We start from the raw sequence: 24,377 nt of genomic DNA, 5'->3' as shown, positions 1-24,377 counted from the left end.
TCAAATGAATTCTGAGGTTTCATTTCAGCTCACAGAGAGACACTGCTGAGCTGAACAACGTCTGTGATGAATGCAAGAAGGAGGAACGTCATGGCCCTTGGGCTGCACATCTGCCGCCGCTGTCCTAGATTCAGCTAAAGCCAGGCCCCTGCTGTCCTCTGGACATGTCCTGTACTCTCCCACCTCCGTGTCTCCTTACACGGTATTCTGCCTGGGGACCCTGTGCCTCCATGGAGCTGTTCTGGGGCTGGACTACTTTTGCTCACTATCGGCGTGACCCCGAAAAAGTTTACTTACTATCTCATGCCTATGTTTTGTCATTCCTCTATGCATCCATCTTCCTGTGGACTCCACCGTGGAGCTTCCCACATTCCCCAGTACTAGGTCTGGGCTCCTACGTCCATCAGTGCCATTAAAATCTCTCTCCTTGAGGAGGCAATTCCTATTGTCAGTATCGGAGCCTTTCAGGGCCGGAAGGGGCCTGATTATTTAATTAATACTTTTTCTTTTAAAAAGATTTTATTGGGGAATTGAGGGAAGGGAACAATGTTGGGGAATTGGGGAGGGGGACCAGCCAAGTTGTTGTTCTTCAATCTTAGTTGTGGAGGGCGCCAGTTGCCATCTGGCTGCCCATCAGCAGCTCGTGGCCTCTAAGCTCAAGGTGCTGCATTCAATCTTAGTTGCGGGTGGGCGTAGCCACCATCCCATGCGGGAGTAGAGCTAGCAGCTTTGTTGTTAAGAGCACACGCTTTATTCACTGAGCCATCTGGGTGGCAGATCAGCTGAAGGTGCCGAATCAGTCTTAGTTGCGGGTGGGCATAGCCCACCATCAACAGGCAATCTTGTTGTTACACCAGCTGAGCCATCCTGCCACCTGTTGGCAGCTCAGCGGCAGCTCAGCTTGGGCGCAGCATCACTGGCCCATGTGGGAATCGAACCGGCGGCCCTGTTGCTCAGAGCTCATGCTCTTAAGCCAACTCTTAACCCACTGAGCCACTCGGCCGGCTCTAACTAATACTTTTTTTGGTTGTTGTTTTTAATTAATACTCTTGCTTCTTGGAGAGAATCAATGACTTGCCCAAGGTACAACAACTGGGCTGAGGCACAGACTCAACCAGGAACAGGTTTACCAACAGTTTTGCTTTCTACCGCCAAACATTAATTACATTACTAGTGGGTGGTTTTCTACAGACAGATGAAGAGTTAGTTATCTTAAGAAAACCAGAAGTGAAGAGAGAAAGCAGAGAGAAAAAAAAACAGGAGGAGGAACTGGAATTTCTTGTTTTTGAGCAAATCACGAACCAAAAAATAAGGACACAACAGTAGCAAGCAGTCAGAGGACACCTGGCACACCAGCAGTGGGTTTCTTTCCTTGGCTAGTTTTGGAACACCCCTGAGGCCAGAGCTCAGCCTCCATAGCCCTCTCCCAGGCTGGCAGGAGATCCAGGCTGCTCTGACCACCGGCAGGCCGGATTGGGGGACCGTCACACAGGCTAGGATGGCTAACAGTGGAAAAAGGTTCTTGTGGCCTCACAGAGGATGAAAGAAATGTTCTTTATAATGAGGAAATGAATCATCTACTCATCAAGCTCCTTCATGTCTTTTTTTTTTTTTTTTTTGCTTCAGGCTCTTAGGCTTGTTTGATAAAATATATACTGAGGAAGCATCGAGGAAAAAAATCCTGGTGACATGTAAAGGGAACTCCATCGGCTAGACACAGCCCCCTTTGGGTTCAGCCACAACTCCCCATCCCCTCTCTCCTGGCCATAAGACAACATTCTCCCCAAACTACCGTAAGATTATCAGCAAAGGTTTTAACAAGAGCCAGACCCTCCCCTTCTAATCTTCTCCCCAACCCGAAGTTATGAAGGAGGTTTATCGAATCTTTCTGGCATTTAAACATATTCTGTTACTGTGTCCCACATAATGGAAAATGCACATCTGTGCATGACAAACGCACTGGTTTTCACTTCAGTGACAGCCACACGATTTTACTTTCACAGCAAAGCTCCCATCTCTCCTTTCAGCCCAATCAAGTCTGTTCTAAGCTCTCAGAAGTTCCTGAATACTGGAGGTATTGATCTGGTCCTGACAAGGAACAGTTTAGAAGCAACTGGGACATGACCCCAAAAATCACCAGTGGGGGGTAAGTAATTTGAATGCAAAACAACAGATATCACACTTGATTAACTAATTCGAATTATCAGAGGTATCATTTGACCAGGCTTACTTAGAGGAACAGAAGTTCCGAACGGGGCGCTGCTGCTACCCTGAGAAGTCAGCTCCAGAGCTCTGCAACCCCTGCCCTACTCAGGGTACTCTGACTGTAGCCAATTCACCTTCTTCTCAGCATCTCCCCGAATCACCTTAGTGATATGGATTTGTCTGTCCCCCATTAGAATGCAGGCGCCATGAGAACAGGACGTCCAAGGTGATTTCTGTCTCCAGAGCTCGGACAGCGTCTAGCACACAGTTACATGACTAATTGTTTAGTGACTAAGGAAACACATACATAAAATAATCTGGAACCAGTGCTGCAATCTGCAATCTTAAATTCTAAATATCTTCTATTCACAGAATCCTGCCTCCTCACCACTCGCCTCCATCTTTAACCTCTACGTGGTCATTCAGTTCAGCTCAATTCAGCATTTCCTGAGCCCCTGAGGAGGGAGGCACTGTCAGGGTCAGAGGGCCCTGAAGAAGCGCATCACCTCACATTGCAGTGCATGGGGCCAGCTGGCAGCCTCCCTCTGTACGGGACCTGGAATGACCACGGACAGCATCCACTTCCTGCCCACCTGGCCCACTGCTCTCAACCCCACCCCAGCTTTTGACGAGGCTGCCTTACCCTCTGAGTCTCTGCTCACTCGTACCCCTGGCAACCTCATCAGAGGCTCTGCTACTCACTCACTAGCTCTGAGACCCTGAGCAGGCTAATTAACCTCTTCCAGCCCGCTTTCCTCAACTGTGAACTTCCTCTATAAACCAGAAAGCTCTCCAATCTTTAGGCCTTCATTCTGACACATCCACCTGTATCTTCCACAGTCACTTCAAATTCCACGTCAACTCCTCCACTCTGCCCTAAAGCATGCACTTCTCCTGGCTTCACAGTTTTATTAATGGCACAACCCAACTACTCCCTGCACCGAAACAAAGTCGGAATGGCATCTCCCCGCTTTTTCCTTCCTCCCCACCGCCAGCTGAGCTTCTCTGGAGGGGCCATGCGGTGTGGTAAGGGCTGGGCTCTGGAACCCAGAGGTGGGTTCGAAAGGGGGCTCTACAAACTGCTGTGACCTTGGGAAAGTTCTCTCTCCTGGCTAGGACCATGCTTCTTCATCTGTGAAGTGTCCGTAAATGAGTAAACACACGTCCGGTACTTAGAACAGCACCTGACATGTAACACAGGTCTTGCCTCTTGATTTCAGTCCTTCCTCCTGTGTCTCACTAGCTCCACCTCAGGTCTTCTCACCCTGGCTGTACATTAGAAGCCCAGTGCCCTGGGCATATCCCAGGTGAGCTCAATCAGAATCTTCGGGGTGGACCAGGTCTCTGGTGGGTGGGTGTGTGTGTGTGTGTGTGTGTAAGTTCCCTGTGTGATTCCAGTGTGCAATGAAGGTTGGAAACCACAGCTCATGAACTTAGCGCTCTCATCAGCTCACCGGAGCCACAGTCCTCAGCCAGTCCCCTGGTCCTCAGGGCCTGGAACATGGATGCCTGGGTCCCCCCCACAAATTCTGATCTAACTGGTTTGAGTGAAGGCTGGGCACTGGGGCATTTTCAAGCTCTCCAGGTGATTCGACTGTGCAGCCAGGTTTCAGAACCACTGACTCCCTTCTCCACCCACTTCAATTTGTACCATGTTACTGCAGATTAATCTTCAGTGATGGCCACCGTCATATCATTATCCACATTCAAACATATGTCATGATTCCTTATCTCCTATTAAACATAAACTTCTCTTCCCATGAAGATTGGGTGGCTTTGAATCAGCTATCTTATACACTCCTCCATCTACTTTATTCAAACTGAGCAACCAGCTACTAACCCACTGCCCACATTCTTTCGGGCCTTTGTTCTTCCATTAACCTCTCTAAGTGCTGCCTGCTGAAATCCTATCCATCCTTCAAGGTTCCTCTCAAATTACACCTCCTCCTCAGAGCACTTCCGGATCTCCCTGTCCCAGAGAGGGAAGCAGCATGTCCATCCCTAGTGCCCTGTGGACCCAAGCACGCTGTCAGGAGGAGAAAGGCACTCAGAAAGAGTTTTCAATTGTGTGGCTGCCATCTCCTCCCGAGGTTGCCTGAGGCAACAACCTCCAACTCAAGTGCTCATTTATACCCACTACCAAGTCAGCCAAAGATGTCACACTGCCAGGCAATTATCAAGGTTAGTGGTGGCTCCTGCAGAGATCGTAGCAGTTAAACAACAAATGCAGTCTAAAAAGTCAGCAATCAAATGCAGCCCAAAGTCAGCAATCAGGTCCCTTTCTTTTGTAATAAGGGAATCAATACTGTTTTTTAATCTTGTTTCTAAAACACTAAGCCAAATACAAAAAAAGTCACTTGAATAACAGAAGACCAAACAAACAACAACAGAAGATTCAATTAGAGGAAGCTATACAACAGGGAGCAGTGTGTTCCAGGGTTTCACAAGCACCCAGCAGAGCCCTGCACAGAGAGGCTATGGAAATGCAGTAGAATGAAATTCAATACAAGGTGAAGAAAGTCCACCCTCTCTTTTTCTCCCTGTACAATATTTTTAAGGCACATCTAAAGTTGGTTACCCAGACACAGATCATGTTTGGTTTCACACTCCACCGCCCCTGCTGTAAAGCTACCCATCCGAAGGAGAGTGTCTCCCCTGAACACACATATCCTTGTCACAATGGAATTCTGGAGTGCCAAGAATTATTTCGAACCAATGGAGGATAATATGGAGTAATGCTTACTGACTCCTCTAAATGTATGAGCAATGGAATGCTCCATCTGAACGTTTGCTTAAAAACAAGATAATCTAAATGAATCCTTGGAATGTTTGATGGGAGTGGGGAGAGGAGGGAACATGTGAGCTGCCTATGAAGGCAGAGCGTTCTAACGAAAGAGACAAATTACCAAGGGCAAACTGTTCTGGGATCAAAAACTTGGAAAGCTGACAAAAAACTTGGGCCATCCCAAAGGATGATCTGAAAATAATTTTCTAATTTCTGTTACTACTAAAAGATTGAGGAATTTCACTTCCATTGACTGGACTGAGAGGAGGGTACCGAATTTTCACGGTCCATCCCACTCTTTAAGCTGCTCTGGGAACTGGAACAGCTTTGCCAGATAAAACTGAACGTCCCAAGTGGTGTTCTGCTGGGAACGCGAAAGGGAACCACAGACCAAGGGCCCAATGCCTCCTACAAGCAAAGCTACTTTACTTTTAAATTAATGTTAGATGGGCTTGGAGTCCAGGTCAACTGGTTCCTCAAATCTATTCTTAATCAGGCCTTGTTAAATTCATTTTCTACAACTCCCCGTTCAAAATGGATAACCAAGCCTGCTTAGCTCCGTTACCCTCATTAATTAGAGGCCCTAGATAGAAAAAGAAAATGACTAATTTGGGCTGAATGTGCCTGTTTGGAAAGCAGCTTATTAGCAAATGTGTGACACCCCACAGCCTTCAGTAAGGGTGGCTCCCAGAGAAGACTCAGAGGAAGAAAGGGATTGCAGTGACATAAAGCAGACCCGCTGGTGATGGATCACCCTTGCCTCCCACTCTGGGATGGCCTGTAATTCGCGTAACATGCATCTCTGTAGTCTAAAAGGTTTTGTTTTATTGCTGCTGATGGGAAAGATTAGAAAAATAAATTCATAATCAAAACTTACAAAGCAGCTGCAAGGGGAAGCCAAGAGCTCTTAGTACTGAAAGGACATGTGAGTGTGTATGCACATGTTTTCAAATTTCTTAAACAGGGATGATTCCATAAGCTGTAGATAAAATCATCTGCCCAATTTTTTACCTGAGAAGTTAAAGGGTGCGGGTGGGCAACAGAGCAAGGCTGGTGTGAGACCCAGGTTTCCTGTCCAACACACCTGCCAGCCATCGCAAAGTTCATCCTTCACCTCTTTCTTCTCCTTTTCTTATCATTTCTTAGACAAGAAAACTAAGACCTAAAGGAAGACCTGACTTCCTTGATGTTCCAAAGATGACTGCCAGTCTGGGAACTGTCACCAGGTCTGTGGCTCTCAGGTCAGCATTCTCTCCACAAACCGCCATGCCTCTTCCTGCTTATACCCTCACCCCAACCCAACACCCCCCAACCATGAGCTGCTCGACGGGAGGGAAGAACATGGCTGCCTTCCTTCCTTCCCCCGACCTCAAGCCCTGCATTTCTGCAGTGCTCGGTGCCCTCAGGGCCCTGGGCAATGGTGACGAAGCTGTCCCAGGGCACGCCTCTACTTTCAGAGCACAGGTCTTCCTAGTATCCTAGGAGTCATCATCTCTGAACAGTTAGTAAAATGATCCAGAATGACAGAGTAACATTAAAAACAAACAAACAAAAAGACAGACTCTAAACACATACTTTATTAAATATGGTGCCGGTAGACTTTTTTTAGCCCTCAGGCAATATGGTGTAATTTCAGTCATTCTGCTCCATTCTATTTTTTTTTTAACTTGCAACTTTCCTTACCCCCTCTTTAATGGTTCCTTGGGGTATTTATGTGACAGTTCTTCTGCTTCCTATTGCTGGGACTAACTACATGGGATCTAGCCCTCTGAAAGGGAAAACATTCCAAAGTGACCAAGCAGAGGAGGCTTGAGAGCCAAGGTGTATAACCCACACATCACATCACAAAGGCCACCCAAAGCAGCCAGCAAGCAGTCCTTCTACTTCCACAAGAGTGATGGGCTGCGTGGGAAGGCGGGTCGGTGACAGTGTTCCCAGGTTAACCCTGGGCTGTCTCCTGAGCTGTCTTCCTTCTCTCCCCATCACTCACTCTCATAGCAAAACACCTTGGCCACACACATCAGTAAGTTTTAAGTGATGTGGTGAAGAATGAGCTTTTTTTTTTTTTTTTAAATTGGAGTCTAGAAAATAAAACCATATACAACTGAAAGGGGCTAGTACCACTTCCAGGGAAGTTACTGAGAAGAAAAGAATGGGGATGTAAGCGTCCAGTTGGAACACGCACTGGCCCCACGCAGGATGGAGAGGCCCCTGATTGCAGAATGGAGGAGCTCAGCCAGGTGGACCAACTCCATGGAAGTGATCTGAGGAGCTGGCGGAGAAAACATCCCCTCCTAAGTTTCTCTTCCATGTTCACCCCAGCAAACAATGTTTTCTGATGACCAGCCCTGCTCCAGGCCCTGGGCTGTGTTGTGGGGACACGAGAAGAATCAGACCGACGTCCCTGACCTCCAGAAGTCTTAGTCTAGTATGGAAGCACCCAAGGGAACGCATAGTCACACCCAGGGGGGCAGACCCCCCATGCTTTAGCACTTAGCTACCACGCTGGGATCTCACTTAGTGAGCTTGTTTTAATCCATCCCCCATTAGAATTTCAGCTCCATGAGGACAGGAATTTGTTTTGTTCACTGCTGTATCACCAGCACATAAAATGGTGTCTGGCAGCATGTTGGTGCTCTGTAAGTATGTATGGAATAAAAGAATATCAATCAATAACCTAAAATCACAACTGAATAAGTAACCAGAGACAACATGAAGGGCTCATCCCACGTTCATGTTCACACAGGATTGGCAATAATGGAGGGCGGGCAGGCTTGCCGTCTCTCTGCCAAGCCCAACACCAAACGCAAGAAATGCAGAGCCAGAAGCAGACATGGGCCTGAACGCCAGATGGTTAACTGCACAGACCGTCTTTCTCCTTTATGAACACCAAACATGTTCAGCTTCCTAACACCTCAGTACTTTGCTTTATATTATGTGGAAAATGCACTGGAATTCACCCATATAATTGTACTTTGGAAAAAATGTCTTAAAGCAAGTGATGAAACAGCTTTAAGTATCACTTGGCATGAGGGTGTTGGGGAAAGATGAATAACAAAACACTACTAGGAAATATAAAAAAGCAGGCTGGCATTCTAGTGAAGGTGGCATCTAGGGGGCTACCGAGGCCATTACTACTTCTACCTAAGAGAGACTCTAGATTTAAGACATAAGGACACCAGGAGAGAGGAGACAGCTTGAAATGAGTTACTTCCTTTCGTTGTAGGGTTCCTTTTTTTTTTTTAAACCTCTTATTTCCTTTCCCCAACCCGGAATTCCAGTTACTAGGCTAATGCAATACGTTTCACCTGAAAATGTAAGGCTCCAGTGTCATGATACATAGCGTTCCATGCATACACATTAAAATTTACTCCAGCTCTGTTGCTAAGGAACTGCCAAAGGAAAGGGTTTTCCATCCTCTTCATTTATAAAATAACCACTTTGTCTAGGGGAGAACACATGCAATCTCTCAAGTCCCCTTGTGTCTTGTTCTCATTTTTTAAAAGAACAGAGAAAGATGATGGAGAGCGACTGGAAGTGTATGCTATCTCCATTTTTTTTTACACGCCCTTGAAAATAAGATGGAAAACATGGTTTCAATAACCCACTGCTCTAGTATTTATTAATCTTTCAAGCTGAAGATTCTCCCCAATGCTCCCCCTTCAAGCAAAGATGAAAAATGCCCCATAAAATTACTCTTTGATTTTAAATGATTATTCTGAGCAGCAAAGAATAATTTAGAATACGCTTGTATTCAATGTGGGATTATTTCCCAGGTTTCTATTCTGTTCTGTGTTGTCCCGAGGCCTGAACATATATATACACGTGCACAAACATGCACGCGAGTGTGCACACACACGGAGCCCCAAAGATCAACACAATTTATTGTTGGCTTAAAAAAAAATACCTGAAATCAGGGCTAGGAGATAAGAAACTTAAAAATACATACGTTGGTCTAAGAAAATGAGAAAAAGAAAACCAGGTACACTAGCTTTTTTGGCCACAATATAAAGAGGACGCCTAGGAAGCAATAAAGCCAAGTAGGTGAAAGGCGAGGTCACCACTGCATTTGTCGACTTAACCCAGGGGCAACTTCTACTGACATGAAATACTGAAATAAAATTTTGAAATCTCTCTCCCCTTCTAATGCTTATCCTACCTTATCTACTAAAGGATTTAAAAATACATTTCTCTTTACAACTTGCTACATAATTGAATCTTTCTGCAAACTAACTGACAACACTGATTGCCTCACACAAACTTTTCTGCACATATAATTGATTTTAATTTGCTATCTCATTTCTGAAAGGATTTGACAATAAACTCCACTCTATCCACACTATTGACTTCCTTAAACAAGGGTCTGGTTCAAAGGCTGATGGGAGTCAACCATAGAAAAAATAGTTCAATTCCATTAATACCTGAAACATCAGGCAAATTTTATCTGAATACACATTTTCCGTTTTTGTAATGTAAAGGTCCCTCCTTTTCCCCATAGACCATCATACCATCATAGGAATGTATAACGTTAAGTAATACGTACATTACTCATGTGTAGTATGTCAACATTTCTAGTTCTCTTATTTTGCCTACTCTCATACCAAAGACTTAAGTTGTTCATAGGAAACCAATTTAAAATTTGAGGAAGGGTAATCAGTAGAGAGAAAAATCTGCTTCGATTCAATTTAAAATTAGTAAGTACATATTTTGTGTTGCACTAAATACGGTATGTCTATGTTTCGGGTTCCAAGTGAACTGCAAAAATTTTCAGACTGAGATTTCTTTAGACAGTGAGAATTTAAATGTTATGATTCAACTTACGTAAGTTTACAATTACATAAAACGATGTATTATGTGTATGTACATAAACAAAGATCCAAAGAGAGCATGAAACCAGGTAACTGGGAGGCTAGAGAGGTTTCAACTCCCCCTTTAATGTTTTTATAATGATATTCTAACAATAAGAAAAATTCACATAAAATTTGTAAAAGAAGAAAATGAATGGATTCATATTCGATTACCTCCAGGATTCTCGTATCATCAACATCTTTTGAATGACTATATAAGATGCTCAACAACTCTGGAAATCTGACATTCCTAAAATCAATACCATACAATTAAGTCTTCCCCTATATTGAAGACATAAAATTAAAAAACAAATACCAAGATTATAGACATCCTAAAACTCATGTGACGATGACTTGAAGACTGCGGAGGCTCTCTTCCCATCAATGTCACTCTCTGCTTCACCTCCACAGCCTCCTTAGTTGCTCTCTAGGACCCTAAGGCTGGTGTTGCTGTGAATACCATTTTCTACAGCTGCCACACAAACAGTAAATAAAATTCATTGTGTTTTCACCCCACTAAGCAGCTCTGTCTTCTAGCACATCCAGACGCCTGGCTTGAAAAAAGTGAACAATGTTTTCTCGGGCAGACATCCCCAAAAAGGGCATAACAAAGGCATCTGCATCTGAAGATGCTACCGAGGAAAGACACCATGCAGACAGCTGTGTGTATTCTGTGCGAGTAATTCCTTGACCAGCCACATGGGTTCATTGGATTACAAATATTCAGAAAATTAGTTTGCCATGCCATGCCAATTTTGACAGGAGAATTTTCATTTATATTTATGATAAACGGAGCTTTAAATTGGAGGACGTTTTAAAATTTATGAATTTGAAAATCCGTGTACACGGCCAATTAAGGTTTATTGCACCACGGATTCACTATCCTTGGGTAACATTTTCAGAGGTTATTTGTATCTAGGTTGTTCACCTCAAAGTATTACATTAAAATTGGTATAAAATATTTAAAGGGAAGCATATTTCAAGATGAAAGTTACGGTTAACCACGATGAAATGGAAACACTGCAGGAATGTCGTAAGCAACAAAACCGTTCCCTCTGCTACACCTGGATTTTTGCTGAAAGCGAATTCAACATGAAAATAATTTCCAAAACAAACATGGCCAAGCGGATGGGAAGCAAAGGGTGAACGGCACAGCTCAGTGGAGCACCCAGTTGTACAACCTTGCAAGTCAGGCCAAACTCCACAAGGAAAATGCAGGCCCTGAATTTTAAAGAGAATTCAATTAGCATCCCCAGTATTTCCATAATCAACAGCTGAATGCTAATTAAGAGCACAGCATCCAGCAGCAGTGGAATCCCAGTGCAATACGCAACAAAACAACAGCAGCCAGCTACCCTCGGCCTGCATGTATAAGGAAACAGAATTAATAACCAACGGAGCATGGAGGGAGGCCTAATCCATTTCCATCAGGTGCAGTTCAGCCTGGGGCCTTTGTGTTATATTTAAATGTGTTCATCATGTTTAATTAAAAACCTAATGATCTCGGGTTTTGGGTTTTCTAAAAAGTTCTGATCTGTATTTCCCCTCTCTTTCTCTTTGTAAGTTCCACTGATGTGGATGGCTTCCAGAAAAGGAACAGTATTTTTAGCATAATGGTAAGTAAAACTAGTTAAGCATCAATCTAACCCTCCAAGGCAGCAGCCAGCCATTCACTTGGGCACCATCCTGGTTCACACCATGGCACTGAATAAGCTTCCTGAACTGACCTAGCATTTCTTCGAAAATGCTTCTGTGATTGGACCAGTTTAGGTAGCCTGAAAGACTGCTATGAGCTAGCTACCAAGGTGTTTCTCAGTCACTCTGCTACAGCAGAGTTCATTCGTCACTAATTGGCCTAGGACTTGACAGAAAGTGGAACAAATCTGGCTCAGCTCAACAAGACTTACAGTATCTTGGCCCGAAAGCAACTTGAAAAAGAAGTACCATATCTACACACACACACACACACACACACACACACACACACACACACACACACAGTCACAAGAATTAGTGAAAGTGTGAAATGAAAGGCCTCCCACTGTGTACTTCTGAGGCGTTAAGATCTCAAGAATTAGTGATTATCTGAAAGATCTAAGAAGAGGTTGGTGATATTAATAATAATAGCTTGGAAACTTTTTCCAAAAGTGAAACTTTTAAGGTCAGCTTTGGACACACGTAAAAATTTTTCTTTTTGAACTGATGAATAATTATTAACTAGTACAAGTTTTAAAATGCTGCATTGAGAGCACTCATAATTATAGTGAAGAATCTTGAAAAACAATACTCTTGAATAAAGAGTTGTCAATATTCCTGAAGATTCCCACCATTCGTACGTTCTCACTCTTAATAACTTTACAAACCTGGAGGGCAATCAACTCAGAAATAAAGATGGTGAGGAACAGAGAGCTGGTGGTGACAACACAAAGTGAGCACAAGGGGCAAAGGATTACGTGCTGATAAATGATGTGAGGAGGAGATGCACTCTGGAGAGCAGCAGTCACTGTGGGGTGGGCGAGTGCGCACCAAGCCTGGAGGATGGCTGGGGCTTGGAAGGGCAAGACAGAGAAAGGCCATTCTGGGAACAGCGGACCCGCGCGGACCAGCAGGTACACGGGCTGTGTGTTCCCAGCCCAGCCAGGGATTTGGGCTGCCAGGTGCTCGTTCGACCAGCCCTCTCACAGGGTGTTTAATTCACACAGATGCAAAGGAAAACGGCTACGCTGCTGTAGTTAGATCCAGCTGATAGACTGGAGACAATGAAGTGTAAAGATAACTAGAACGTCCAAGTACAGAGAAAACTGAGAGGGAAAAAGGGGAGGAAGGCCCGTGTACTTATTTCAGTGGGGACACAGTTGTGACTCCTGGGTGAGACCGTTTGGTCAAGTCACCAGGAGGAGGCTACACAGACACAGCAGGTACCCTCTCACAGCCAAACCCATGTAGGGTCAAGAGCTACAATAGGTTGGTTTATGTGCCTTGTTTCTACATAAAACTATTCTAGGATTTGATTTGGATTTCTTCATCAGGAGATGCCTTCGGCCTGTCAATTCTCCAGTCACCCACTCATATTCATTTTTGAAGATTTAGAAAGTGAAGCTGAACTTCCTATAAATAAGGGCACTGCATGACCCTCGGGTCCTGCGGAACTGGATGGCGGCCCAAACACGTTCTCAAAGCTTCCATGCAGCAGCTAAGGCCCAGTGTCCTGTCCTCGGCGTGCGCAGCAGCACTTGCAAGTCCTGTTGCATTCTGCAAAACAAAGCCGGCCTTCCCCACGTATATGACCACCCTCCATATCCCACGGTCTGCTAAAAGTCCCCGAGCAGCAGCGGTGGGGACACAGTCCCCATCGTGCCCGGTGTAAGCAGTGCTGTAGCAGAAGAAGCCAACTTTCTTTTACACAGGAAGCGCTTGGAATTCAAAAATTCCAGAGAGAAGGGAAGGTCAAGGCTGAAATGAAGGGGGAGCGAAGAGGGTCATGGCTGCCGAGGAGCTGGGGAGGCAGGAGGGACATGGGAGGGGTGGCGTGGGAGGAGCATAAAGGCAGGCGGAGCAGAGAGGAGAGACAGGAAACGGGGAAGAACAGACGGGAACTGAAGGAGTGAGGAGAGCCCGCCCGGTGTGGATGTGCTGACAAGGACCCAAAGCCTGGCCACATTTCACACATTTGTTCCACCTTGTCATCTCCTTATGACTTTCTTCTACAAAGGCTTTTTGTAGAATTTAACACTTTTATCAACCAAATCTCTCATCTCCTTCTCACATAAACAGGACTACAGCGAAACACGTCAGTGTGACTTTTCAAAACAAGTGAGTTTAACATTTTTACTTTGGCCACTGTCTGAACAATGACAAATGTTTTAGGTTTCCATCTCTTTACTAATCATGTAAAGTTTTTAAATTTTAATTTCAGAACAGCAACACCAACTTCATCAGAAGTCTGAGAAACTTTGAGTCCTAAAGGGCTACTGAAAAGGCGCCCCGTGCCGCACCTTTGAGGGCCACGTCGGTCCTCCCTGCTGTGTCCTCGGTTCCTCTTCCTCTCCACTCCCACCCACCCTCATCCAGAGCCATCCATGAATGAATTCTCTCGCTCAGCCTTCAATACACATCCCCTTCTCATGGCCACTGCAGCCAAGCTCTGCAGCCACTGTGCCTGGACTCTCATGACAGCCCCGGAAGCCCACTCCGCACTCAGCAGGGCGCCCACTGGCAGGAGTCGCCGCTCTCTGCTCAGAATCTGCAGCATGAACAGCAAGGTGCTGCCCACAGGTCCACAGGCTGCATCTGATCTGCCCTGCAGTACCCCCACCCCACCCCCACCTCCAGACAGTACAATACGGTCCTATTCCTCAACCATGCTGGACATGCTTTCTTTCACATTAGGACTCAAAATTCTCTGCCCCCTGATATCCAAAAGGCTCGTCTCCTTATGTCACTGAGGTCTTGGCTCAAATGGCACTTACCAGGCCCTTCCTAAGCCCCCTTACAAAAGACAGACAGCACCCCTACCCAGTTTATTCCCGCCCTCCTTTACCTTCCTCAGCACACGCACCACCACTTGACACATACTAATGTACAGTGGTCTCCCTCTTAAAACACAAGCCTCATGAGGAGGGACCCTGTGTTCCTCTTGCTATGGCTTCTGGCACATAATCACTTAATAGATATTACTGGAAAAAAACAAAAGAGCAGGATCACACTACCATATACAATTTCTAAACGCTCTTTCTTGGCATATTTTGGAATACAGGTGAAGAACTTACAATTACTATGTGTTTCAGTGCCAGCCTTCAACTTAACTTCACTCAACTTGAAGGGCGATACCTTTCAAAGGTTACAAGATGGGGGTGTAGCTTCAGGAGCACTCTACTGAGACAGGAATCCACGGGTTTGCAAATCTGTATTTGTGGGCACATTTCTATCTCCCCGCCTTCTTTAATGGGCCATAAAAACAGAAGGTAGGAAAGATCTACTGTATTTATTTAATCGAGTCTATGCTTCCTGCTTTAGACTAACGTCTTTCAGCAGGTTAGGGATCCTGCCATCCCTCCTCAAGATAAAAAGAATCACCAGCCCTACACTAGGTTATGGATCAACTGGTTTGAACAAGCTTGTGTCTTAAAATAGGGAGGTATTGAACACTAGCTTGCACCCAAAACAAAACAACCAACCCAAACTAGCTTTTTAAAAGAGCAACTTTCAATTGCTTCTCTCTTTCCATAAAACCTGGGGAAATCTTTCCCATTATCTATGGAACCCAAGTTTACTAAAACCAAGCCTTTCTGTACAATCATGAGGCTTAGAGGCCCTTTCCCTCGCCTGAGGAGGTCATGGCCAGTCTGTACACATGACTGGGTCTTTGGAATGGGCGCCTTTCCCCCCAAGCAGCAGGAGGTCGCCCACTGCGAAGCCAGCGACCGATGACCCAGGCCCCAAGGCACACTCCCGTCCGTGCTCACCACTTCATCCTCGGTCCAGCACTTTTCAATCAACTTGGGCACGGGCTTCTTTACCAGGCGCTGCAGGGCTTTGCCGGCGTCATAACTGCTTTCATGTAGCTAAAACAACAACAACTTTAGTTAGTTAATTGCACCAAATTACAGAGCTGGAAGCAAATCAATAAAAGGGAAGCCCCACATTTACTCTCTCTAAGAAGACTTGTTCAGTGGGCGTACAGACTCAACCATTTTAGTCAGCATGATTAATTTGCTCTTATCCAACCCTCTCCCGGTTCCAGCTGTTCTGGGAGAGGGAGACAGGTAAGGCAGAAAACATTTGGACAGTAATAGAAATAGAATTAAGAACAACAATAACAAACATTTTTTCACCATCTGGCCTGGCACAGTGTTAAGCACACTCCATGCACTTATTATCTTTCTTAATCCAGTGACGAAGGTATTCTCTCATTTGATCTTATGGGGCAGGAGCTATTATCACCCCCTTTTACAGATGAGGAAACTAAGGCATAGAAAGGTCCAGTACAGGTGCTCACCAACAAGGCAGCAGACAGGCGACAGAGCCAGGGCTTAAACCCAGCATGACCCCTATTTGTCCCGATCTCTCCAAAGCAGCCTAACAACATACTAGATTATGTTCTTTCCCTTAAGCAGTTCCTAAGTCTTTCAACTGTAGTAATTTCACTAAAAAAATTTCAAGTACCTAAAATATAAGAGCTTTATAAAGAAACTAATCATTCTGTAACAGATTAACTTTTCAGTCCATACGAATGAAGAAACTAGTTTATCTATACATTCCTTTTAGGACCAGATGCTCTCGTGAAAGCTGATGAACTTTTTTCTCTCCATATCCTTTTGCCCCGGGCAATGCCTAGCACCATGACCCTTCTGTATCTTGCAAAGACGCTCCTGCTGTGCTCCTGTGAGCCCACCCAACCCCAGTTCCTGAGTCTCAACTTACAGACACTGGCGAGAAACAGCAGGTAGAAAGATCTGCTTGCTCAGTCTAACCTCCCCAAACTGTGGCTGTCCCTCCAGACTTCTCTCTAGAAACCTCCCTTTCCTCGACAGATCCACTTCTCTGACACAACGACCTGTTTTGGATAAGACTTATATCCCCGGTGCCTAACATGGTCGGTAGCATAAAGTGATACAACAGAAGAAATACCTGTTAAATTCATAAATAAATGCCTTCAACTAGCGTCCCTAGGTAGACTCAACCCAAATCTAAGTCGCTGTTTATTTGAATTCGTTCAGCCTCATGTTGGCTGAGTGCGTATTAGGTTCCAAGCACCATACTAGGCCTTGGGGGTACAGCAGTGAACAAAATGAGCAGAGGCATCTCCTCTGCCCCAGAGTGGACAGTCTGATCTTTTCACCTGTGCTCCACCCCTCATTTGAACAATTCACCAGCATTTGCAAATGAAGCACACACCTTAGTAAGTCACAGCTTTTATTTCTAGGAAGTTCACAAACTAGTGGGGAGGTGTTGTGGTGACATGACATGTGAAAAATGACAAGACTGAGCAGGCTGTAGTAGTGACTGTCACTAAGGTGCAGCAGACAAAGAGCTGCAGCCACATAAGAGGAGAGAGCCCTGTGCTTCCGCTCTAACAGTAGAGCCGTAACAAGGACAGACAGACTGCCTCCCCAGCAATAGCAGGAGCACCAGGGCTGGGCATAGAGTGAGCCTGTGATGAATGCTGAATGAAATAAATATTTGAAACATACACAGCAAGTCTCTCTTCTAACTACTCAACTGCTATTAGAAGGGATATCTCAAATATCTGTTTTCATTGCTTATTCATCAAAACAGAATGTATTACAAATTAAAATTTCCTGTGCATTCTCACAGTTTAGAGGACCCCAGTTTATTTTAAATCCAGACAAATTCAAAGCTGTACGTTAATTATAGTAATAAGTCAACCACCTTAAAACAAAACAAAACACCTACAACCACCAATGTTGGATCCTGTTTTGGGGGTGGTACTATGTATGGGGGTGTGGGTATAATGATATGAATGCTAGATATTAATTTATGACATTTAGTATTAGACTACTTAAAAAACGAAATAGTACATACACTATACTATAAACACTATACTAAATAAATATGCTAAACAAACTAAATACTAAAGTGTTATCATTTGCAAATGCTAGAAAACTGCATAGTCTGGCCTTCTTTCAGAAGTATAAAAAGACAGGGCCGGCCAAGTGGCGCTTTGGTTAGGAGTTGGCTTGGGACGCAGCTCTGAGCAGCAGGGCCTGGGGTTCGGATCCCACATGAGGGCCAGTGACACTGCCCTCTCTACAGCTAAGATAGTGAACAACAGCTCGACCTGGAGCTGGGCTGCCGTGAGTCACCGGCGACAGCGTAGGCTGCAGTGGGGCTGGCTGGCAGCTGGCATGAGCTTTCATGAGCCACCGTGAGCGGCTGTCCAATGGCCGGTGAGCGACTGCCTCACCTGGGAAGAGTGTAATGATAATACAAACATGGGCCCGTGAAGCGACGTCCTCCACAACTAGACTGAAGAACAAAAGGACAGTAATTTATCTGTTCCCCATTCCCCGAGTCCCCAATGCTGTTAACCCTCCTCCCCCAATTCCACAATTAAAAAAAAAAAAAGGTATAAAAAGACAAAAATAAAGTTAGATTTTCATACTTTGCCTAATATCTGGAACAGGAAGATATTTTCCAAATTCTATAATATAATGAGGACCTATAATGAGAGCTTAACAACATGGATTGGAACTGAATAAAAAAAAATTTCATACCTATTTAATTTTGTAAAAAGCACACATTTTAATGATAATCTGAAATTAATTCAAGTTGATTAAATTATAAATTCTTAATAAAATGCTCATGGCAAACTTACAACATTTTACCAGAGGTAATTATAGTATATGGGGTAATAACAAGGAGAGATGCAAAACAATGGGCCTTGGAGCCAGTCTATGGATTCAAATTCTAGTTCTAGTGCTTACTAGGTGGTGATCTTGGCAAGTTACTTATTCTCTTTGGGCCTCAATTTTGTCATCCTTAAAAATGAATATAATGGTTTTCTGGTGAAGATGGCAGAGTAGGTAAATGCTGTGCTTGCCTCCTCCCATGACCACATCAGAATTACAACTAAATTGTCGGTCAACCTGGAGAACCATATGAGATCTGGCTGAACAGAAGTCCTATAACTAAGGATATAAGGAAGAAGCCAAGTCAAGACTGAAAATAACATTGAATGCCAACTGTAATTGAAAAAAATAAATTTTTTTAAATGGTGAGAAAAGACACAGAAAAATAAAAATGAGTATAATAACAACATCTAGTTCTTAGGGCTATTGTGAGGATAACATTCGAAAATATATGTAATTTGCTTAGAACTGTACCTGGCACATTAGCATGCTAAATGTGTCAGCTATTTATTTTTAAAACGAAAGAGAAAAAAACAAAGAAAGCAGCCTCTACTCAATTTTCATCAATTTTCTAGATTTAGAGGGTAGCCTTTCCAGGCATAGAAATAAACTGTTAAACTATCAACAAAACCACTTATGTTTCACATAATTACCTACGTTAATAATTTATGAAATTTGATTAAAACTCTGGTTCAGTACACAAAAAACATTTAAATCTTATGTGGCTGATAGGAAATTGCTCATAAAAACATGAAGCCCATTCAAAATATGAATGAGTGATTGAAGTTAAATCACATCATTTATTCATCCCTATGACATTCCTGCCTTGTGGTGAACCAAGGCGAGCTTGAAATGATAGCTGGAAGAAATGTTCTGAGTAACCTGATGAACTTGCTGTTGTGGTTGTTGGTTTATTAGAGAGGCTGGAGTACAGCTTGCATGATGCCCCTCAGCTAAATGTCTAGTGAAGCGCTTAATAAACAAAGGCATTTTCCCCGAAACAAACCCCAGCACTCACGCTTCCTTTACAGAAGTTGATGTCAGATCACACTTTCCCATGATGAAGCTCATGCAATTTATGGGGTAACCTGAGCTTCCTTCCCCAACTGTTTCTAAATAAAGGGTAACTCCCCCTTTTCATCTGACCCACTACCTGACCCATTAAAATATTCCTATTCCTGATCTTTCCATAATATAAACTCAATAAATATTTCGAATGTCTACTTCTCCCACCCCAACACAAAGACACATTTGAAAGGCAAAAGATGTGGGGTTATTTACCAACAGTAATGCAAGATTTATTGAACACACAAAGTTAGGATGTTACTGTGCTGTCATCAATCATTCATACAGACTAGTACAAAAGGTGGGTCAAGGGCTGCTGGCACGCCCTCTTCCTGGGGAACCAAAGGAACCTTTCTAATTCATCACCTTCCACTCTCCAGGAAGCTTGTATTAATAAAGATGTATTAAAAAAATACATCTTTAAAGAAATATTTCAATTATATTTTATTAAAGATTTACTTATACTGAAAGTGTTATGGCCCACACAGCTTCACAAGAATGAAGATTACCTTTTGAGCACTTTGGAGAAATTATTGGAGCTCAGGATATCCTTCATTCTGTCCGAAAATATTTATTGAGTGCTAACCTGTGCCAGATACCTTTCTAGGTGCGAGGGATAGCTACAGCTGTCAATAACAGGTAATGGACATGAGAGATGTACGACGGAGGACGGTGGAACCTGTAAGAATCAGTTTACAGCACTGGTCTGGTATGACACACCTAGCCACAGGTCACATCCAAGGTTCTGCCTTCTCTGATGATATATCACGTGCAAGTAAGCCCTTCCTGAAAGGGGTTTGTTTTTGAGATGATTATATAGATTTTCTTCCTTCAGACTGGGGCCCCAATAATGTCTAAGGAAGAGTTAAATTGGATATTTGTACTGTATTCCTCATGTCAATTAGAGTTGGTTAGTTTACCAAAATACTGGCTGTCTTAAATCTCTAAAAATTGTCATTAAAAACATTTCTCTCTAATATAGCATTTATCTCTGAAGAATTAGAATAATTTCATCTTGTGAAAAACATTACGTGGGTTTCAAACGTTAAATAACTGATCGTGACCACACAGGTACATCTATGTAGTCAGGAAATTCAGTTCAGGCTTCTCAACGTTGCTAAGGTTAAATGTCCTTTAACATGGACAAGATTTTCTACCATCTTCCTAGACAAAACTGTTCAAAGAGATTGCAATGAAGATGGGGTAGAGCGGAGAACCATTAAATGCCTTACAGCTACTCTTTGCAGTCTTGGAAAAGCAATTAAAGCAAGACACGCATACCTGTCTGTCCATTTCGCAGCCAAGCCAGCCTGGTAAAGTCTGGGATTAAATGAAGTTTTAAAGTAGCCTCTAGAGATTTGTACCATTGGAGCCACTGGGAAAAGATCATTCCAAAAAGCAGGGACCGAGACGCAGCATCTTTACACAGGCAGCTTCCAATCTTTGCAAGCTGCTGGCGGGAGAGGCACTTAGCTCTTCCACCATCCCCACCACCCTGCCAACCACTGGAGCAGGAGGTCATTCAGCAGAGACCACTGTTTGCAACTTCGTCATCCCAGGGGTGCACGCGGCGTTTCATCCAGCAGCTAGGGAAGCACAGGTTTGTAAACCTGCTGCTTCCATGTGACTGAACTGAAGGCTGCACAGGTAAAATCTATCTTCTCCTAAAGCACAGGTCAAGATCTGGGGGATCTGATACAAAATGGAGATTCTTCACCAGTCCACTGCCAGCCTTTCAAGTCTCTCTGTCGTGAAACTGTCCCTGTGGGCTGTTTTCCAGCAGTTCGTCAGCTGGTCCCCTGAGCTTGCTCCACAGAATCCTCAGGTTGTGTTTTTTCCTTCGCCTTGATTTGCTCCTTGGAAGGAGCTACCAGGAATTCTTCCCCAGGAGGTACCCAGCCTGCTCTGCCACACCTTCTGGTGCCCAGGAGACCCAGTGGGACATCATGGCCTCAGAGGCAGGCTGCTCACACCACATTCTCTCTGCCTTCCATTCATTCAACAAAGAGTAACTGAGCACCTCCTTCTGCCAGGTATGGTGCCAGGTGCCCACAAAGAGGCCATGAGTGAACTAGCAGAGCGGACTTGGTAGGTGAGTAACAAACTCCTGGTTTGGTTCCATGGTAACAAATGCAACCGCTACACTGAATCACACAGAGCCAAAGACACAGCCGTCAGTAACTAGGCCCATTTAGCCAGTTGCATAAAAGGCTCTCAGTGACTTCAGGGGCTCAGCAGCCACTTCTACATAAACTGTGCCATAATCAGTGCTTTCTGCAGCCTAGTGGACACAGCAAGGATCTGAGGCAGAAGACAGATTCTTGGTAGCAGCTTTGTCACAAAGCAGCTGAGCTGAGGTTCTCATCTGTCCAATGGGCTCAACACCACCATCCCTCAGCTGTATCAAAGGACGATGGAAAGCATTAAATGAGATGGAATGTGACAAGACACTCTGAAATGTCACAGGGCTATAAACTGGACAGTGGTACCGCCATGGGGAGTAATACGTTAGGTACAGGGCTCTTACCGAAGACTATTCAAATGGCCAGAGGTTCAACACATCCAACAGTGCTAGTCACTACACACCCTCAGCCATCTTGTTACAGCCTCTGGCCTCTCTCTGATTAGCAGGAAGAAAGGATCACGCCGCAAGAAGAAAACACATTTCTGCATAATTGCCCAAGTTAAATCTGCTACTCTCATTCTGCCTGACAAATCATCCCTGCTTATTACTTTCTATAATTTAATATATATAAGTGCTTTACTGGCAAGCTTCTCGAAAGAATAAATAATACTTAATGACTGCCTGCAGTTTAATTAACTCATGATTGAACTTCTCATGGATTGCTATAAACATTAAATTATATCCTTCCTCGAAGCTACCCTGATGAAAATCTTGTTTCAAGCTTTAACTCTCCTGCCTAAACAATTCTGAAATTTCAGCAAATCTGTATATTGGAGAGGTGAGAGAACCAACCTTAATGCCTGGTAGTAAAGTGTGTTATTTTACAGAGCAAGGACGAGGTCTTAATTTAAGTAAGATTGAAAATGTGCACATGTCCGAACACCTCATTATATTACAGCAATCATTAAACATCTCTGGATCTCGGGCAGTCTTATTAGCATAAACTGCATATTACCACAAGATTTGGAGTTTCTACTCTGCCTTCTCATCTTAGCTGCCATTTTCTGTCTGTGTGATGTTGCAAATAAATTTTCCTTTTGGCATGGCTCAGCTGTCAGGCACCTCTGTTCTATAATGAACCCATGAATTACCTCGCCCGGCTCTGACACCTCTGGTCTCACACATCAAAATATTGTTCTTCAATTGTAATTTATAACTTAATTTAAATGTCTCTTTTACTGTGACCTTTTTAGATCAAATGGCATTGCATCTGGCAGTTCCTACTACACCAAAGCATCCTTTTACAATTATAGCCATTATTATAACTGTAGAAAGAGCCCATCTGAGTTAGACCGCATTCACACGAAATATTAATAATTGCAGTCCATTAACAACAGCATTAGATTTCAAGGTCTTTCGTTCTGCAAAATACGCTGTTTATTTGTAATAAACATATAGTTTTAATTATTTCAACTATTAACATAAATTGAGAATGATCTTGCCGAAATGTGTCTGAGACAAAACTTTAAAATCTTTTTCTCATAATGCATGATTCACCGATGTCAATATTTTTAAATTCATATCCCCATCACCAATGATCTAATACCAAGCTCACAATATGAGACATATATACATTAAAAAAACCAGAATGAAAACTAAGTATAATGTTTATTTTTGTTTGGCCACTGTCACCCCAAATAACGCTATTTAAGCCCTAGAGAGGCTCAAGTTGTCTAAATATTCTTATGGGAGCACATTTTGGAGATAATGGCAGAGACATGGAATTAGACTGGTGAGAGTAAGGGCTGAGGGAAAGGTCCAGTTCATTTTCAGAAGGAAATACATCGTTGCTGAACCAACACTCTGAACAACTAGTGTTCGGGAACAATGCCAGCCCCCGGAGTGATGAAGGAGAAAGGAGAGGCGAGGGAAGTTTGTTGAGCATCAGATGTGCTAGGAACTGTATTGGGCTTGTGATTTAGTCATTCCGTGCCCCACCCTTTTGCAGCAAGAGTACTAAAAACCAGGAAACCAACGGAAAAGTTCAGTATCTTGCTCAAGGCCACATCCCTAAGCCAGCAGCAGGGCAAGGACTCTAACGTAAACCTGTGTTCTAGGAAGAAGTCTGAGCCTCAGGCCGGAGCAGCTTAGGATCCACACTCTGGTGGCAATGACCGGCTCAGGCTCTTCTCCAGCTGCAATGACACAGCACGCACTGTGCGGGTGGGGGTGGGGGGTGGAGGGGGNGATAAGGGCGGGCAGGCAGGGGGAGAGAACCAGCAGCTCAGGGAAGAGGGCAACACACACATAAAATAACAAAATAAATTCTATTCTAAAAACACACAAAGTGCCAATGAACACCGACTGGGCTGACATTTACTGTTTGAAAAATCAAGTTGACTTCACAAAGCAGGTGCTGAAAATCAACTATCAGTTTAATGTGATTAACCTTGCCTATACTCAATGAGAGTAAAAAGGAAAGAAATGCCAAGATGGAGGACAGAAGAAACACCAAAAGTTCTTATAGACAGGCAAGAGGCTAAGGTTAAAGGTGACAAAAGCAGGGCTGGATTCTCAAATGCAGTTTTGCAATGACTTATCACACAGAGATAAAGAGAACTATGACAAGAATCTATGTAAGCACATGGAAGAGAACAAAAAAGGGAACAGCAAGAGATCTCTACCAGAAGATTCAAGAAATAAAAAGGAGATTCAAGCTATACTAGAAAAGCTGAATGACAAACAAAAAAGCATGTAGTCTCACCAGAAAATAAACAGAAGGTGGAAACAATAGACTGAAAATCTGTACAGAAGAGACAAAAGAGTGACAGATACCTTTGAAGACAATTCCTATGAGGAAGAACCTGCAATTCTATAAAGTCAAGGGAAAGCTGCCCTGAAAGTACTGGGAACAAATAAATCATGAGCGGTAGATGGGATACTGAAAGGATCTGTCAAAATCCTAACAAGAATGCCAA

General features: G+C 43.8%; 1 protein-coding gene across 5 annotated transcripts in view; it reads right to left on the bottom strand.

Annotated features, from left to right (window-relative positions):
- The window catches only part of RERE (arginine-glutamic acid dipeptide repeats), a 404,790-nt gene that overhangs the window by 73,799 nt on the left and 306,614 nt on the right, over window positions 1–24,377 (bottom strand). For all 5 annotated transcript variants that reach the window (XM_019639725.1, XM_019639722.1, XM_019639724.1 and 2 more), the window contains one exon: window positions 15,303–15,401. In XM_019639725.1, the coding sequence (XP_019495270.1) occupies window positions 15,303–15,401 (99 nt within the window). The remainder of the gene's footprint in view (window positions 1–15,302; window positions 15,402–24,377) is intronic.

Source organism: Hipposideros armiger, unplaced genomic scaffold (genome assembly GCF_001890085.2).
Source record: "Hipposideros armiger isolate ML-2016 unplaced genomic scaffold, ASM189008v1 scaffold_46, whole genome shotgun sequence".
In the NCBI taxonomy this organism is placed as follows: domain Eukaryota; kingdom Metazoa; phylum Chordata; class Mammalia; order Chiroptera; family Hipposideridae; genus Hipposideros; species Hipposideros armiger.
The sequence above is the reverse complement of the archived record's forward strand: the minus strand, read 5'-3'. Positions and strand labels throughout refer to the sequence as shown.